General features: G+C 35.6%; 1 protein-coding gene across 4 annotated transcripts in view; it reads left to right on the forward strand.

Annotated features, from left to right (window-relative positions):
- The first annotated feature begins 1,508 nt into the window (after positions 1–1,508).
- ROBO1 (roundabout guidance receptor 1) overlaps positions 1,509–19,123 on the forward strand; it is a 266,683-nt gene continuing 249,068 nt past the window's right edge. For 2 of the 4 annotated variants that reach the window (XM_058184554.1, XM_058184555.1), the window contains exon 1: positions 1,511–2,577. In XM_058184554.1, coding sequence (XP_058040537.1) covers positions 2,523–2,577 — 55 coding nt within the window. In that variant the 5' untranslated portion in view covers positions 1,511–2,522. Of the gene's footprint in view, positions 2,578–19,123 lie in introns of all 4 variants that reach the window. The other 2 variants (XM_058184557.1, XM_058184556.1) reach the window with 2 other exon arrangements.

The raw sequence follows: 19,123 nt of genomic DNA on the forward strand, positions 1-19,123 counted from the left end.
TCATCCAAATCCCGGTACTCACAGTGGTTCGCGGCTTTCCTTAATGCGGCCATGTACACGCTTATCGATTCGCCCTCTTGCTGAACTCGCTATCTTAGCTCGAAACGCTGAACAAACTTCGACGGCACCAGAGCGTAGTGTGCCTTCAGTGTTGTCTGCAGCGTTTGCCATGGCACCAACTGTACCGGCATTGGTTCCGACAGCCATTCAGCAGTATCGAAAACCTCCGGTCCGCAGTGACTTAGGAAGTAAGCCCGCTTCCGATTGTCCGAGACTCCCTGTAGTTTGTTTGCTTTGAGGAAACACTCGAAATGAGCCATGTACAACCCCCATTTCTCTTTGGCCGGGTCAAATGGCGCTGGCGGTGTATAGCTGGACATGGCTATGTAACCGCTTCCGATACTGGCTGGGTTTTGCGAATCCGTGCTCCTTCAGCTCTTTTCCTGGTCTCGCTGCCTCAGTATCCCACCTTCGTCGCCAATGTTAAGTTTGGGCAATAACGAGGCAGGAGACCTCACGAGTGACAACAGCTCTTTAGTTTATTGTGACCCAGCAAAAGACCAACAGCAAAAACCCCTCTTTAAATACTATTTTGGCTGAGGCATCAGCCAATCAGCAACGTGCTTGTTCCCGCCCAAACTTCCCTCCTAAAGTTTAAATACATAACAGTATCTTTTCTTTTATGTACACTGAGAGCATATGCACTAAGACAAATTCCTTGTGTGTCCAATCACACTTGGCCAATAAAAAATTATATTCTATTCTTTTCTATTCTATTTGCAGTCATATTTAGACTATGCTTGAAGTCTATTGGAAATCACTAGTGAGGAAATTGCCACCAGCAAAAGAATAGTATCTCTTCATCATTTATGGGTACAATTTTGCTAGTATGGCATCTTTCTATATAATTGATCATTTTAAGCAGCAGTATTATACCTATTGACTTGAATGTCAACATCCAATAACTTATTAAGTTTCCATGGGAGTTTCTGAGTCAATATTTCTATGACTGAGCTGTTTGGGGTGCTATATAAAACTTTTAGGTTCCATAACAACAGATCTTGCCTTCATTTCTGATTGTGTTTGTTTTTTTTAAAGAGATTTCTGCCTCTGGTTAAAAACCTACTCTAATATGGTGGAAGTCTCCCTTTTCTTGTTCTTTATTAGTCCAGATCATGATGTTGTTCTCTATGGAGGGGGTGGTGGTGGTTCAAATTCAGCTTTGAAAATAATTAAAGGGTTACAACTATTACCCGGGTTGATTTTTTGAACTCCTAAACTGGGATGTTCCATTTACAGTATAGCACCGGGAAATAATAGTACCAAAAAAAATGGTTTCTTCCGAGCCTGTCGAGGTATCCCGAAACGTGTAGCCCTTTGTTATCCAATTACAGAAAAAGAAAGTTTTTAACCCTTCGTCTTCCGATTAGGTGCGCTTTATCACATCGTAATAAACGTAAGGGGAGAAATGCTGCATCATTCAAAGTGTGTCTGGAATGTATTTCGGAACAGTTCTGGAAGTAGTACGGTGCCTTTAAGGTGTCCCGAAGCAGTCTTAGACCTGCAAGCAGCAAGGTAGGAGGAACTACTGGGCGGACGCATGCCTTAACGTGATGCCTGAAACTTCAAGCTTAGAAAGGTTTCCACCAGGCCCCTCAGAGTGGCGGTGTGGAACTACATTCTTTCTCTGCCAGGGGCTGGCTTGAAAACGAAGAGGAGGAGGAGGAGGAGGGAAAGGCGGCGGCTCTTGGAAGTTTTGTCTGGGCTGTCTCTGCTTTTGTGTCCATCTTCGGTTGAGTAATAAGAAAGAAAGTCCCGGACAGGCTCTTCGCTCTAACGAGCGGCTGGACCTAAATGGTGGCGGACTCGAGGACCAGCTCCGACGTTGTGGCTGCTATGAGGCTGCTTTGTTTCGCGGTCCAGGCTCTTTGCCTCAAGTGATGGGACCCACCGCGATCTCTACTGCTCCTGCTAGAGCAACGGTTGCAGCGCGTGTTTTTTCCGCCCCGCGCTCGCCCAACGGCACAGCCAGCAACTCTTCGCCAGTAGCGGCCGTTGCCGCGGACCGGTCTCAGCTACCCGTTTTCTGAGCGTCCGGTGAAAAACCACGGGGACCGCCGCCGCACTCTCAGGGCCGCTGGCGACCCGGCTGGCTTTCGGTTCTTCCAGCGGAGCGAGTGGAAGCAACCGAGAAGCTTTTTGTGTTCGGATGGTCCCGCAGCGCGGCCAGGGAAGCCCCCTTCGGGATAACCTGGAGGAAAAGGAAAACAAAGCTTTTGGGCTGCTGCTGAATGAACTCTTTCTTCTTCGCCGTACCGACAATAGAAGCTCCAGTTGAGAAGCCGGGACAATTCTCCTCAATCGATTTAGGGATGATTTAGGACACCGCTGCTTTTACATTAAGCTGATTTTGGATTTACAAATTGGAAAGTGTTGGAAGCTTTTTGGAAAAGTCTTCCCTCTTTACTATCAGCTTTCCCGTTTGGCATGAGACTATCGACAGGCTCCACCACCTGGAGACAATGTTTGCAGAGTTTGTTCATGTCTATCTCTTTGGATTGATATGTCTTTCTTCAGGTAATCCTGCTCCCTATATGATTTTTTTTGAAATACACCACAGGTTAAGTTTTTTCCTGCCTGTTTTAAATTCGGAGAAATCAGGCAGTATAAAACACTTGGTTTCATACTAATATAAGTAGAACCTGATGCAAGTTTTTGAATCTGGAAACTATGGGTGATTTATTGAAAGTATTTCATTGTAATCTTCAGATTGTCCAGTAGTGAGGATTTTAAAGTTTTAACAATGTTATATGATCTATGCAACTTTAATTCTCCACCATCTTCTCATTTTTTCAAGATTGAGATAATTTTTACCCCAGTAGATTGAAACTTTCAGTCTACTGGGGTAACTATCTTCTTTCTTTCTCTTCCCAACCCACATAGGTAGGCACATGGTCTGGTTTTTACCTATGTTTGGAACTAAAGACAGGCATTTGGTACCAGAAGAACTGGTTTGGGGCCTTGGCACTGGGCTGCCCAGTCTGGATACTGAATAAGCATCTAAGAGGTTGGCTAAGTTCTAGGCCTATATTCTTGATTGCAAATCAAGATTTGCTTCAGGATTTTAGTGCTATTGTCTATCCTGTGGCTATTCAATCAGGTCTTCTATTAGAGGAATGTATACAGTAATGTTTAAAACACACTTATGGCCCCTTTCTGCAGAGGAATAAAAAGTTGGTATGTATCCTGCAGCATAAACTATTATTATTCTTCCTCCCCACCCACCACCCACCCCAGCTCCATCTTGCCTACATCAGTCACTGATTGGTGAAGGCACAGTTTTATGGATGTAAAAGCTATAATTAAAGTAGGCATAAAAACCTTACAACTCTTGTCCCTGCTGCTATGATGTAAGTAGCTGCAAATTAGATTCAAAAAATTTAAAGTGGAAGGAAAAAAATGTTGGAAGACAATTTCGAAACACCTCTTTATTGATTGTGTTAAATTGCTGGAGGGAGGCAACAGGATTATTGTCATAGATGAAGACAAGTGATCTCACTGTATGGATAAGTGTGTGTGTGTGTATGCATACATACAATAATATTTATATGGGTGCAAGTTTAATCACATTAATTTAGTTTACTGCCAACTAAAAGTACAATTCAGTCCTATAACAGTTTGATTGTGAGTTACCAGCACTTGGAAGAAGTGGGATTTCTAAAGAATTAGTGCTTGGAATCAAATCTATCTTTGTAACATAGGCTTTGAGTGTTCACAGAACCATGTGTACATTAATACATTTGTCTGGAAGTATTGTAACTCTGCATAGATTTAAAGCTTATTCTTTTATATCTGTGCAGAACGGTCCTCTTTTAAGCAAATTTGAACCTTTGTGGAGATTTACCATATTCACATGTAGATGTGCAGTTACTGTGAAAGAATATATGAAATGGCCTAGTGTATGAATAGTCAGAATCTTGACTCTTGCATGTGTCACCATAGTGTAGTAGTTTAATGCACCTGGAAAGTATGAGTTCTAGTCGGCCTTACACATGAAAGCTGGCTGGGTGACTTTCTGGCAATCACTCTCTCTCTCTCTCAGCCCAACTCATTTCACAAAGTTGATGTTGTGGAGAAATAGGAAAAGTTGAGTATTGGGTATGTTCGCTGCTTTGAGTTATGTGTAAAAATAATAAAAGCTGGATAAAAAAGCTCTAAATAAATTACCTGAAATATTGTAACTCTGCATAGATTTAAAGCTTATTATTATCTGTTAAGAATGGCCCTCCCATGGATTTCTGCCTCTGTCTGGCAGCCTGACAAGTGTTAAATAATTCAGTTTGATGATAAAAAAATTGTTACAATCCCATGAAAGCTATTCCCTTGATCAAATATGAGAACAGTCTAGAGAGAAAATGAACCTTTTTTCACGTGCACAATAGGAAATAACCCATAGGATAGAGTGACTGTTTTGGGGGGCAGCTGACTGGTGCTCTGTAAGAACAGGACAGGTGATTAGTTGAAGCTTTCTTTTCCCTTAAATTCTTCAGTAATGTGGCTTAGGGAATTTCCATTATTTGATGGAATGTTTTTTACCAGAAGGTTGAATATAAATCAGTCCTGAAGAAAAAGTAGATCAGCTTGGCTCTTTGATTCAGATGGGGCATTTTAAATTATAGTCAAGTCTCATTGTGATCAGATTATTATTATAATTATTTTGCCTTTTTTCAGGTTCATTCTTATTTTACAAATAAAATACAGTTAAGAATAAAAAGTTTCAAAAGATATGAAGATTGTAGTTTATTAATCATTTTTATTTTTAAAAAGTTGCTCAGCATTGGAAAGTCTATAGACAACATAGTCTTGCATCAAAATGGCAAAGTTGTTTAATTTTAAAAAGCTTTCCAGCTTTTTAATCCTCCTCTATAGAAATTGTATGAGATATTATGGTGACATTTGCTTTTTCTTATGTGTTTCAAAATATAGATTGATATAGCTAGGTGAATATATAGATAGCTTAGAATCCTGGATAGGATCTATGAACTTTCCTAACCAATGGATAATTGAAAGGTTTATATTTATCCTGTAGTTTCCTTATAGTAAATGCCAAAAATCTAAATGTTGGATTACCATTTTTTAAATTTTCATTTCTGATTTACCTTATGTTATGGATAAAATTAGACCATACTGAAAATTCTTTGGGTAAAATTGTGATGTAATTTTAACCCAATAAGTAGTTGATAAAAATTTATTGGGGTAAAACTTATAGGCAGTAGTAGAGTTTATTACATGGGGCACTTTACTATCCACTTTTGCTCTAGTGTTTGCTTCATACTAAAATTGCAGAAGTGTGGAACTACAGCAAGTGTCTTCGGTACCACAAAGTTTGTGAACCCATGCAATCTATAGATTAAGTATTAAAAACTCAATTTATATCATCTTCACCAATTATAATTCCCAAAAAATCATCAGTTTACTCATAGAGTTACACAAATATGCTTGTCAAGAATTCAGGATCTCTTGTTAAGGATACTGACAGACACAAATACTATTAAAAATGATTTGTTTCTATTATTTCCTCTATAAAATATTTTAAATCAATAATATTTTGTTTTATATGTTCAAACCTGACACTCGGTGTCCTCCTAGGAAATATTACAGTTGAGGTAAATGATAAAATATATGAAAATCTATGTATTGCATGAAAATCTATGTATAGTTGGTCTTGCTGAGAGAACTTTTACCATGAAATTCTACAAACAGTCCCCTCCTTTTCCACTGTTCTGCATGCAATTCTCAAGAACCATCATTTTAAAATCTTTGCTCGGAAGCATGGTAAATTAATTTTTTTAAAGTTCTATCTATCTTAGCATCTGTCTGTCTATCTATCTATCTATCTATCTATCTATCTATCTATCTATCTATCTATTTATCATTCCATTTTAACATTATGATAGGAAATATGCATAATAATGTACCCTAATTCAGCTGTTATTTTTTATACCAGAAGGAAAATAGTTATAATGTATCCATTTTTGTAATTTAATCAAATCATGATTCTAATAGCATTATTTTGTCTCAAGCACAAGAATAGTTTTTCTGAATCACGTCATATAAATAAATTGCTATACAGTAGCAGAAACATAAACATAACTAATTAGGTCCTAAATAAAGTAGAAGAAACCTTGGTTTTTCCAATATGTCATTAACTAACAATGTTAAAATATAAATTGTTTACAACATTCATTTGCTTCAAAGGGCAACAGTTTTATGCCTGATGCGTTTTAGTGGTTAAGTAGTCCATTATCATATCCAGACCATTGCAACTGCATGAGTTCAAAAAATAAGTATTTCTGCCTATTCTGGATGTGTGTGTTTTTTTCTTTAGTGTCTATACGGGTGTGTGTGTGTGTGAGAGAGAGAGAGAGAGACAGAGACAGAGAGAAAGGTGAATACTGTATTTTTCTGTGACTATGCTGCTGAAAGGTGCTTATACTATATTTATTGTAACCTATCTTTTAAGTTTACATTAGGAATGGGTAGGCTGATAACCAAAAACAACACACCTTTTAACTACCAGTAAGATAATTAAATCACCAGTAAGATTACTAAATCAGTTAACTGAGGTTAACTGAACTGATTCCATTCAGTTAAATGGAATCAACTGAATCAACAGTGATATAAAAAAGTTTAGTTTAGTAGAGTGAATATCACTGCTTGTATAATTTTTCATACTGAGTATGAGCTAGTTCATTTATACATCTGTTTTGTCTCTTTTGTTTCAACTTGTGCAACTTTACTGTGAAACATACCATATTGGTTAAGCTCCTACACCTGCTGGGATCCTCAGTACGCACCCAATAAATCAAAAGTTGACTTTGCTTTATGGAAACTAACACCTGTTTCCACATCTTTAAACTGTGGTATTTTACCCTAATCTGGGGTAAAACTTACAGAATAAAGAAATATCTTGTAGATAAATATTATTCCTGCAGAGAAATTTTAAATGTATTTTGATGTGTAAAACAACATATGATTTCAATAAAGGATAATATTTGTAGCTCAGAGTTGAAATGATGGGTCCTTGGTGTTATCTGACCTTGATTCTTTTCCTATAGATGTTTCATTACCCAAACTAGATAACATCATCAGTGCTAGTAGCATTGATGATGTTACCTCGTTTGGGTAATGAAACCTGTGAAAGAAAACAACCAAGCTCAAAGAGCACCAAGGATACAATATATGATTCTTCTATCTATGACTATATCAGCCAATTACAATATAAACACTTTTTACTGTGAGTAAAAGTAATGACATGTTTCCTGTTTAGATGTCCTTGCTTAGCATGGAAGAAAAAGTCCCTATTTGATAATGACCTTAAGGCTATTTAGTTAGCAGACAAATCTAACGATAATGAGGATGCTGTGTCACTCATTTTGTCATTTGTCCCATCTCATGAACCATTGGGTTACTTAGCAATCCTTGAGCAGAGCCCACCTGTATAAAACTGGTAAGTGTCCTTCCATTGTAAAGTGCTTAAACTATTGCCTTATATTCAATAAGTAAATTATTCTGTTTAATCTGCTGCTTTAAATGGAATATTAAATCTAATATATTCATTCATTCTCTTTGGATACTGACTTTGGACAGTTTGCAACAACAGAATAGTACAAAAGAGACAAAATAGAGAAAAAAGGCAAAAAATAATATATAATCATATAGGAGCAGTACAAAAAACAAACTAAAACATTACCAACAGGAGATTATCATTCACTGTATTCCAAGACAGTGAGCAAATAACCAGGTTCCAGGCTTTTCAGGATATCTACAGTATAAAATGGCAGCTGTTTGGATCCTGGGAGGACATCATTCCAAAAGGCATGCACCGTTACATAATCTAATAGCAATTATATAGCAACAAGGTCTGTATCAAGTGGATAATGTTAATACTAAATTATTGTTTGCTTTGGTGCTACAATAATTTAGCATTAACGTTAGCCACATATATCAGTTTTACCATTCTATCTTTAGCATGCATGTCTGAATCATATTTATGTCAGTATAAAACATTAAGTTTTCAGTTCTTCGATAGCCATCAATATTGCATTAAAATATGCTGGACAGGAACTTTGAATTCTTTCCCAGGTTTTTGGGAGGTTTTTCCCTTTTTTTTAAGAACAGCCTTTTCACTAGGAAATGAACTAATACATTTTTAGTCACAATACCGGCAGAATGCTTATGTTGTCTTCATGTATGTTTCTTTTGTTCATGGGGATATTCTTACAAAACTGCTTTCAATAGGGACTTTACTGAAATTCAAAATGACACCAAAGTTTTATAATCTGTAATATATTAATGTGGACTGTTAACTCTTCATTACAAGCTGAATACCTGCTGTAGGTGCTTTTTTTTTTACCAGCTTGTTGATTGTAGGGTGGAAATCACTTCAAATTTTAAAGGGATTTCCTATTTTTGGAAGTTTGAGTCAATCTTATGATGCAGGACCCGGGGGCTGGATCTGGCCTGTGGGGTGCTTAGATCTGGCCCCTGGGAAAAGCGAGGGACCAGCCTGTGATGCCTCTACCAGCAAAAACGGAGCTCAGGAGGGTACCGCACGGCCCTTCCAAGCTCTGTTTTTGGTTGTGTTGGCCTCCTGAAACCCTCTGCCCGCAAAAATGAAGCTCGGGCTGCCCTCCCAAGATCAGTTTTCACTGGTAGAGGGTTGAAGGAGGCCATTGCAGGCGAAAACAGAGCTCAGGAGCCTGTTTTCGCTGGCAGAGCGCTCTGGCCACCACAGGCACCCCCAATACAAGTGATGTTGAGATGGCCACGCCCACCCTGACCATGCCCATCCCGATCCCCTGAGGTCAAACACAAGCCTGATCCAGCCCTCAATGAAATCGAGTTTGACCTCTGTTATGATGTCTGTATTAAAGCAGTGAGTATTGAAAATTGATGAAGAAAAAATATAGTTAAATGGAAAGCATCATCATGGCAGATGCCAGTATTTTGATTATTCACAAGTAGTGTTCTATAATTAATCTTTAATCTTTAACTTTAAAAATATTAGTTTCTATTTGTGGCAAGACAAGAATTTAAATTAAAACAAGACAACAAATATACCCAGATTATGCCAATTATTAATATTCATTTTCTCTTTCCCTTTTGAAGTTGCAAAAAAACCCTAAAACTGAGTAGCAAAACATATTATTGTTTTTACTCTGAATTTCCTTCTGCTGTCTAGTTTTATGTATGGGGGAAATTCACACTTAATCAACATTTTAAAAACTTGAAATGAACATGAATCTCATTTTGCTGTTAGCATGGAATTACAATGATAATATAATTGTACTTCTGTTTTTTGTCAAGCTTTCAGCAGGAGGGAGGGATCGGATGAGCCCTGGGTAAGGATTTATATTTTTTATGAAAGACTTTTGTGGAATCTTGAAAGAATTTAATTTGGTTTTAGAATTAGGTATGTGTTGCATTTCCTAAGCACATTTTAGGCATATCACTGGTTGTTCATTCTATAGGCTTTTAAAAAATATACAGAATTCTTTTACACGTAATGTGTACCTAGGACAATCTATCGATAGATTTAATGAAATGAAACATGCATAAAACCAAAATATAAAGATGAAAGGCAACATTGGAAATTGCAATAAACATCTAATATATAATTACCCAGAGTAGCTTGATAGTGAGATAGGTGACATATTAACTTAGTAAATAAACAAATAACATATTCAAAGCTTAGTGCAACTATGCCTTTACTAATGGTTTGTGAAACACTCAAGAACAAAAGAGCTTTTCTGCTACTGTTAGTATTGGGCCTCATCATAAATATGTTATAAGCAAGCTCATATGCCTGTATGAGATAAGTATTTGGGGTTTGAAATGCTGCAAGAACAGTAAGAAGATACTATTTGGCATAAATTGTGATTTTACAGTTCAAAGAATGTCACAGAGTGCCAAAGGATTCCTCATTCCCACTTCCCCTTTCTTGATTTCCTTTTCCTTTTAATTTAATACAACATAAGCATTGAATCTAAATCCAAACATGTTGTAAATTTAGCCTCTGGGTTCTTTTGCTTAATTTAAAAATCACAATCCTGTTCACAATGTATTAAAAATCTTCTTTTGCTGTTCCTAATCATGCTTAAAATACATTACATTCTATTTAAATGGGAGCCAGATTGATGTAGTGATTAAAGCACAAGGCTAAAAAGCTGTGAGTTACTTTCACCTTAGGAATGACCTAGCTGGATGACCTTGACTCAAAGACATAAACAAACAAACACATTATTTTTATTCTATAGTTGGGTATACATTGATTATTCCTCCGAATGTTTGAGCTAAACATTTACTTTCATTCTTCACAAAATCTGAAAATTATGTAATTGTAGGCAGCTATTTAGGCTATCAGGTCTTACCTATGTTTCAATGAAGGAAACCAGAATTATGTCCTATTAACATAAACATGTGGAGCCCAGCATTCCTTTGGTTCTACTTTTCAGTTATTATTCTTTATGAAGTCCTTACCCACCACATTCAATAACATTCTGCCTTTATATAGCACAAATACCTTATTTCATGTCCTGCTCTCTGGAATGATGGAAAACAGTTTTTTGTTTTGTTTTGTTTTATTTTGTTAACATTCTTCCATGTGATATTGCTTTACAAACTTGAAAATGCAATCCTGTTACTTTCTTAATCCACCATATGAGTTTAGCTTCTTGTTCTTTCTTCTTCTTTTCTGATACTTAACCAATTTTTCAGAATCTCCCTTAAAATGTAGTGTTCAGAATTGGACCTAGTACACAATTTTTATTTTCTAAGTGAAGAACTTTCCATTTGTTTAAATTTCAATTTGCTATTATCAGTTCTATCAGGATTTTTCTCATTTTTCAATGTCTTTCAGGTTTTTGGATGTTCTAAGCAATTTTGTATTTGTATCATTTGTATTTGGAAAGGTTTTTTTCCTACTTATTCATTAGTTAATTAAAATATAGAAGACAGGCCCCAGAACTGAATCTTGAGGCATTGTACTCATTATTTTCTTTGGTTTATGAGAAACTACTAATGAGAACTCTTAAGTATAATTTTCAAACATGTATAAAGTCACTTAATTGTTATGTAATACTGCCCCAGGATTTCTCAGATATACGATCTGAGCAGTTCCTTTAGTCACATAGTTCTGGAGGTGTAAGTTTATTCAATGTAACCTTAAAGCTAGACTGTATTTACTAATCTCAGGATCCAATCCTGAAACTTCCAGTATGCTCTTCAAAATTTTCTAATGAAGCACATACTTTCTATTTGAAAGAGGCTTAATTAATTAAAATGACATGAAGGAAAAAGGAAATTTTTCAACATTATTTTTCCCTTTGTATTAAAGTTGAGAAAAATAAATATATCACCATTAATAGATGGAGATCTTTATTGGCATTACAGATTTATAGAAGGATCCCATCAGAAGTTTACAATTAAAAAAATGTTTTGCTGCATTTATGCTATACTATATAATGGCCTATTATTCACTAATGGTTTGTTTATATGATTTGTATCACCAAAATAAGTCCTAGAGCAACACTTAATATAGAAAAAAATAATATGAGAAGTTATTTCCATATTATTAAAACATCCCACACAGCAGCTTCATTTATCATCATGTGCTCATGTGCTTTTTAACTCAGCCATTTCATTGTATCTTCACAGTATTCATTATTTGAGTAGTCTGACTTGCAATCAACATCTAATTCATGAATGTTTGTTTTATGCCTGCCAATTAAATGCAGAATTTGTTTGATACAGTTTCTTTTCTAAAAATCGAACATGGCATATGTTGTTGCTCTTTAAAAATGCATGTGATGGGCATATGATGAGGATGTTGGCACAAATATTAACTTCTGGCTGAATGTACAGCATTTCTGAGGTTTGTCTACTCCACCCAGACATCTGCTGTAACTAGTCTTCTGTGTTATACTTGTTAAAGCTTGCTGCAAAAGCCTCAAAGTAATAATTCTCTATTCCACTTTTGAAAAGCTACAATATAGAAAATTTTAAATAGAAGCCTCTGTAAGTTGAAATATATTTTGGAGGGATAGGGTGAGGCACAATGTATTTATTATTATTATTTTTTTGGAAAAAGAAGAGTTAGTGTTCAGGCATATATATTTACTGTAGTATTATCTCTACTTATGTATTTAGTATTTGAAGGTACATGTTTTATGTTTTAAAGCTGACAATTTACTGAAGAAGGTTGAAAAGAGAAAATAGCTACAATTTTTTTGGTTGTCTTTCAAATAATGTGTTATCTGGACTGGAGGAGATATTATATTAACAGATTTAATTTTCTAGTACAAAATTGATATTTCAAACCTCTACCGTGCTTAAAATCTAGCTCCCATGAACATTAGGTAAAAAGATGCAGATAATTTTACATCTAGGAAAAGTAACATGAAAAGTACATAAAGTTATTAAACAATGAAAGTAATTAAAAGGATGCATAGTTGCAAGTAAGCAAAACCTGAAAGAGATAGGAATCACTGAATAAAACCTTACTTTCAGAAATCACAATTATATTATCTTATTAGTACAAAAATATATAAGTTTGTTTGTGAAACTCTTTCCAGCTTTAGTAAGGATTGAACATGTTTCTGAAGTTATGTTACAGTTTACTTAATACTTTTTATAGTAATGTATCTTGTAAGATGTACAGCCTTTGAACAGGCAGTTGTTTATTCACATCTTAATTATCAAAGAACTCCATTCCAGGGGGAGAAGTTTTTGTTGGTAGTTCATTATAAGCTCAAGGGAAATTGTTGTTTAGGATCACTTTGGTTGAGCAAAACAAATACAGCTTGAAAAGTTGATGTATTGACCAAGCTTTATACCTGAATGATCCTAAAAATTAAAGTAAGTGCTTAATCTTTAGCAGTGAAAATGCTTTAGATATAGATACTGCACTTCCACTGCTGTCTGCATAGGCTTTAACCCCTTAGCCAAATAATCACAAGAACTGGATATGAATACAAGTTCAAAAGTGGAATACCACCAGCATCTCTCTACATGGATGACATCAAGCTGAATACTAAGAGCAATACTGACATGCTGATCCTGACATCTAAGGAGGACATTAGAACATCATTTTGACTGGATAAGTGGCCAGATAGTCACTTATAGAGGGGGAAAGTAGTTAAGACTGATGAAAGTGGAATTATCAGACACACAGGCCAGCTGCAAGTAGCTTGTAATCCCAAGGTCAGATGGGAAGTACAATAAAGCAAGGAAGTCAACAGTATCCATGTACCACCAAAGGAAAAGACATTTATTGAAGAGCATACTCAATGGAAATAAAAATATTCACATAATCAGCATAAATGCCCTGCCAGTCATTAGATATTCTATCAATATAGTGAGCTGGCCAAAGAAGGACTTAGAAACTGTCTTGGGAGCTCATCACAATGTATGGAGATTTCCACCCAGTTTATATACCAGTTGGAAAGGGGATGGATGGCATCGGATGAATGTCACTGCCATGGATGAAACCTAGAGCTTCCAAGAGTTCATCAATAAAGATGGTATCCAAAGATGAGCTGCTGGGAGAATGTCTGAGGCAGGAAGATCATATAGAAGAGGTGCAATGTCAAGACAACACCCTGCATGGAATCTACTATTGACAGGTAGCTGAGGTGACAGACATTGCAAAATCCTACCAGTGCCTGGAAAAAGCTGGACTAGAAGACAACAGTGAGGTACTGATAATAGAAGCACAAGAACAGGTGGCAGACACCAAATGTACAGAAGCGGGTCTACCACACTAGACAGGACTCAAAGTTCTGGCTATTCAGACAGGCCTCAGAAATGTCTAACACATAGAGGCAGATTGGAAAATTTAGGCAGGAATACATCTAAATAATAAATAAATCTATTTATTAATCCTTTCTCTTCATCCTTTCTCTTTACCTTCTTGCATCTCGTTTTGATTTTTTTCTTCCACTGCTTCTTCTAATTTCTCATCTATTTCCTGAATATCATGTTCATCTCCCCACCCCACTCAATTGTTGAGTGGTTTCTACATTCACTTCTTATCTTTAGACAATCCCCTTGTCTCCTTATTGTTCTTTATAGTTTCATGCATGTTTTTGAGCATCAAAATTATTTCTTCATTTGCCTCTATTATCCCCTTTAGATCCATTTTGTAACAATTTAATAAAGATTACTCAGTATACTTCTTTGGTTCAAACATCTCAATATTTAAAAACTCCAATTTAATAAAATTCAATCAATCCCATAGTTATGCCTCCACGTCCCCTAAGTTTATAATCTTTAAAATTCTTTAGTAGTTTATAGTCTTGTGATTTTCCAATTACTTATCTTTCCAATTGTCCAAATTTTAAAGTCTTATTTAACTTTTATTCTTTTCTCTTTTCTTCTATTACCTTTCTTCTTTTGCCTCATAGAATGTTCTGTCAAATAGCCTTAATAATCCAAATCCAAATCAATCCACTAGGCTCCTCCAATCTTTTGTCTATAATCCAATAGCCAGTTTCAATAAAGTTCAGTTATTTATTCATTCGTCAATCAAAAGATAGCAGGTATAGGTATAAACATAAACAAAGGAAGTAAGTACTGATAAATGGGGACAGTAAGACAGGGATGGTAGGCACACTTGTGTGCTTATGCACATCCCCTTTATGGACCTCTTAGGAATGGGTGAGACCCACGGTAGACAGTTTGGTTGAAATTATTTGCAATTTAGTTCATCTTTGAAATCTTCAAGAGGAAAAAGAAACTCATTAGGTATTTTCAAAATATCCAAATTGTCTTCTAGAATATAGTCAAGGTTATGCCGCCTTCCAGGTGTTATTTACTTTCTTCTATTTTGTGTATTAGACTTTATGTATATTGGACCTCATTTTCACTAAAAGTACGGATGTTGTAGTGTTCCTCTTCTTCCAGTAGATGGCTCTCCAGCTCCCAAGTCCAGTATTAAACAGTATGTCAAAAACAGATGATTATCCAATAAGTCCAGGAGGTTTAAAAATACAAATAAGCAGGACAGTTTCTTCCAAAAATCACCTTTCAAATTGTTTAAGCTTTTTTCCAGGCTTTCTGTATTTTAAAGCTTCCCTTGGGCATTTCTTTTGCCTCTTAATTTTTAGTCTTTACTCTTCTCCATGTGTCCAATCGCCACTTCCTTAATGCTTGGAGATTATCTTTTAAAATTCTTGTACTTAAATTAAATATTTGGAGTAAGAGTTGGAAGTTATTTCACCCAGTTTCAATGCTCTGTCCACGGACCACTCCAGCACAAATCTTATGGCCCCGGTTGTCCCAGCTTGTGACTGCCAAAAATGGCTGTCGTCCTTGCTTCGGACCTAACAAGGAAATTGTGAGTTCCTCATGGTCCACAAAGCGCCTCTCCTTTCTTCGCCACCCTTATAAGGTGGCTTTGACCCTGTAGGGCCTCCCGACAGCAGTTAGCGGCTGGAATTTGCAGGGCCCAGCAGAACCCACTATTTTCCAAGTCGTTCTCACAGTGACGTCAAACAGAAGGCCAGAATCCACAGAAGTTAATGGAACATAAAAAGGCTAAGATGCTGTGGCACTTCCAGATCCAGATGGACAGTCAGGTATTGACCAGTCAAGCAGACATTGTGGTAGTGGACAAAGAACAAAATACAGTGATAGTGATAGATGTAGCAGTGCCGAGTGACAGGTCAAACGGATGGGCGGAAGGAAGGAAGGATGGAACTTTTAAATACATTTGAGACTTGTGGTCAGCATAGTTATTTGTAAAATGTATACGGCTAATAATGTAAGTCTACATTATTGTGAATTTTTTAGAGGCAATGCCTTTATCCTAATCTTGAAGTTATAAACTGGCCATTGAGTAGTGGTATGCATATAAATTTAGTTCCTTGAACTAGAACCAATTTGTGACTTCTTGAAAAATACTGTATGTAATGATAAATTTGAGAAAGAGTCTGGAAAAGGTCTATGATTATGCAGACAACTAAAATTCATATAGACAAATAAAGCTTTGAACTCAAAGTTCTGTCTTAATGCATCTGGGTTCCATATGATGTTTCCATATAGTTAGAGTGAATATGGATTACTATCTTGTTTTTAACAAATATTTCAGTACAAAGAGTAGATTAGTAAGGTAGAGTTACCAACAATTGTTTGTTTTTATGTCCAATGTCACTATGACAAAAGGCTTTTTAAAAATGTAATTTACTGATACTATCTAATTTTAAAGAATATTGCAACTTCATTGTGGGAATACACAGATAATTTTTTACCAAATAAATGGCTGGTAAATGATTTTTTAAAAAAATCATTCTGTAGTTGTCCAAATCTAAGGAAGATTACTGAAAGACTTTAATGTGTCACTGTATTTTAGCCCAACCAGAATTTTTATGAGAATAAAAATGGAGGAAGGTGTTCCATACATTAATAGTGGTTTAGAAATATGATACATAAAATGTATTAAAATATTTTTTATATTTAAATATTTTTTTACTAAAATGATTCTTAACTGATAGCAATGAGGTTTTTTTTGCTGTTTTGCTTAATAGTAATGCCATTACTTTGTTTCTTATATGAAATATTTATCTTGGAAAATGGGAATTTTGGATAGGACAATTTTTAGTTTTCAGGATGTACAGTATATATAATATTTTTTTTTCTTTACCAGATTTATTTTTAAAAGAAGAAAAGTAATAAATTGAGGAAATTACCTCTTTACTGTAATACAAAGAAAGCAGTTTCTCCTAGCTCATGAATCAAGAGTGAAGGGTGATTACCTTAGTCTGGCTGCACTCCATGTAATTTTAGAGACTAGAATGTTGTTACAAGCAAAGAAAGGTGAAAACATAGTAAAGTTCCACTGAACGACTTTTACAGCTTTGAGCTAATGTACACAAACAAAGAAACTCTTGTTTTCTTCCCTCCATTATATTTGTAATGAGAGAAAGGTGAAAATTGGGTAGTCTTGAAATAGAGTTGACACTCTATTTACTTTCTTAAATTTCACATAGATAAAAACATTAAAAATATAATTCTCACATTTATATCATTAAAAAAATATTTAGGAGGGAGTTATAACTACACATTTAGAATGAGTTTGTATTCCTTATCACTAAGGAATTCAAAGATAAATGTAAATTTATATGCCTGTTAATTGCTTTTTGAATTTGATTTCTTGAAATAATATAGAAAAACATGAAATTACACAGTAAGCTAACAGGTTAGATGAATGGCTTAGTAATGGAGGAAAGCACATTAAATCTTTCTTATTAAATAATCAATAAAATGCATGAAAGTCTTCTCATGCATGGTTTATCATTTTTTGCCTTAATTTACATTTTCTTTGTAAATGAATGAGATTTTTTTATGTTAAATGTATTGTTATTTAGTTATTGTTTGGATGTATGTAGCTGGTCATCTCACACACATCAATGGGGTGTACAACAAGTTCAAAACATAGAAACAATACAATTTAAAAAGATATAAAAAGCAAATTTCAAAAATCTTGAATCCATTGCTGAGCTAATTTTTATATATTATCTAAAATAATTCTAAATGCTAAAACAGTAGTTAATACCAATCTCCTGTGGCAGCTTAAGGTTTAGAAAAGTTACCTTAAATTTATGATGTGTTACAGTGTCATTCAATTTCTGAGATAAATATTCATAATACAATTTCTTATAGTCATACAGTAAAACGTAAGTTTCAGCTGTATTAGGGTAGTTGCAATGAATTAATTAAATGATGTGTTTAGAAATGATGTGTTTACAACTCTTTTGTCCATATTGTCTGAAATTACTATTGGTTCTCATTTAACAACCACTCATTTAGAGACTCTTTGCATTTATGATTAGGCAGAATGAATGGTACCAGTGGTGGATTTCTATCGGTTTGTCCCGGTCCGGGCAAACCAGTAGTGGCAGCAGGACACTCAGGCCACCTGCCCAGACGCCATCACAGATGCTCTGCGCATGCGCAGAAGCGCCACACATGAGCGAAGTGCACGCACGCTCACATTCCAAACCGGTAGCGAATGTAAGTAGAATCCATTACTGAATGGTACCATATGACTGGTACCATTTAGTCTTATATTGGTCACACTGTCCCTGTGCCATGTAATTACGATTCAGGTGTTTGGCATTTGTTTCACAATTATAATGTCACAGGGTTCCACAGTCACATGATTGTCATTTGTGACTTTCTTTGCTGATTTCCCACAAGCAAAGTCAATGGGAAGCCAGCAGAAGTCATAAATGTTGAAGAATCACATGATGTCTTCGTTTAACAATGGCGTAGGATTCATTTAACAATAGAAACCAGAAATGCCGGAATATGTGTTGCAGAACAGTGTAGTCACACAATGTTGTGCTTTATGACTCTATCACCCTAACACTCGGTGACAGAAATGCCAATCCCAATTACTTTTACAGAGTGAGGCCTACATGTATACAGCAAGTTTGAGCTTTCTACAACTTTTACTCTTTGAAAAATAACACTTAAATGCAATTGTATGTGCTTACATTTAGCTAGCATTTAATGAATTATTTTTCTCAGCTATTATACTAATGTTTTTTTTGGAACAGGACCATTTGAACAAACTTTGAGTAAATATTTATAATTGCCTCAATCATCAAGTAGAGTGGGAAAGGACTAGTTGCCCATAGGAAGTAAGTTTTAAAGTGGAGGCTGAATTGTCATTCTGGTAATGTGTTAATATGGAATGCTGTTTTGATTTGATTTAGACAAAATTACATTTTCCAATGACATGGATCTATGAAATAAAACTGCAGTGTTCGTATAATTGTGTATATCGTTAAGAAATGAACTGCACAAGTTACGAGATACCCAAAGGAACAGTAACCAACCACATGTTGCAGTACTTTCAATGTTTTCCTAGCTTCCAGTTTGGACTGGGTAGACTAGCTGGTGGCAAAGCAGACAATTCAGCAACCAGACTACACAATGAACTCTTCTCCATCTCATATCTATCTAGCCAAGTAGTGATATCTTAATCTCTGGTCACAGAGGACAGAATGATCTATCGGGGGCAGACAGAACTGTGAACTTTATGTACAAATTGCTTGCT

The sequence above is a fragment of the Ahaetulla prasina genome, chromosome 5 (genome assembly GCF_028640845.1).
Source record: "Ahaetulla prasina isolate Xishuangbanna chromosome 5, ASM2864084v1, whole genome shotgun sequence".
Lineage (NCBI taxonomy): Eukaryota > Metazoa > Chordata > Lepidosauria > Squamata > Colubridae > Ahaetulla > Ahaetulla prasina.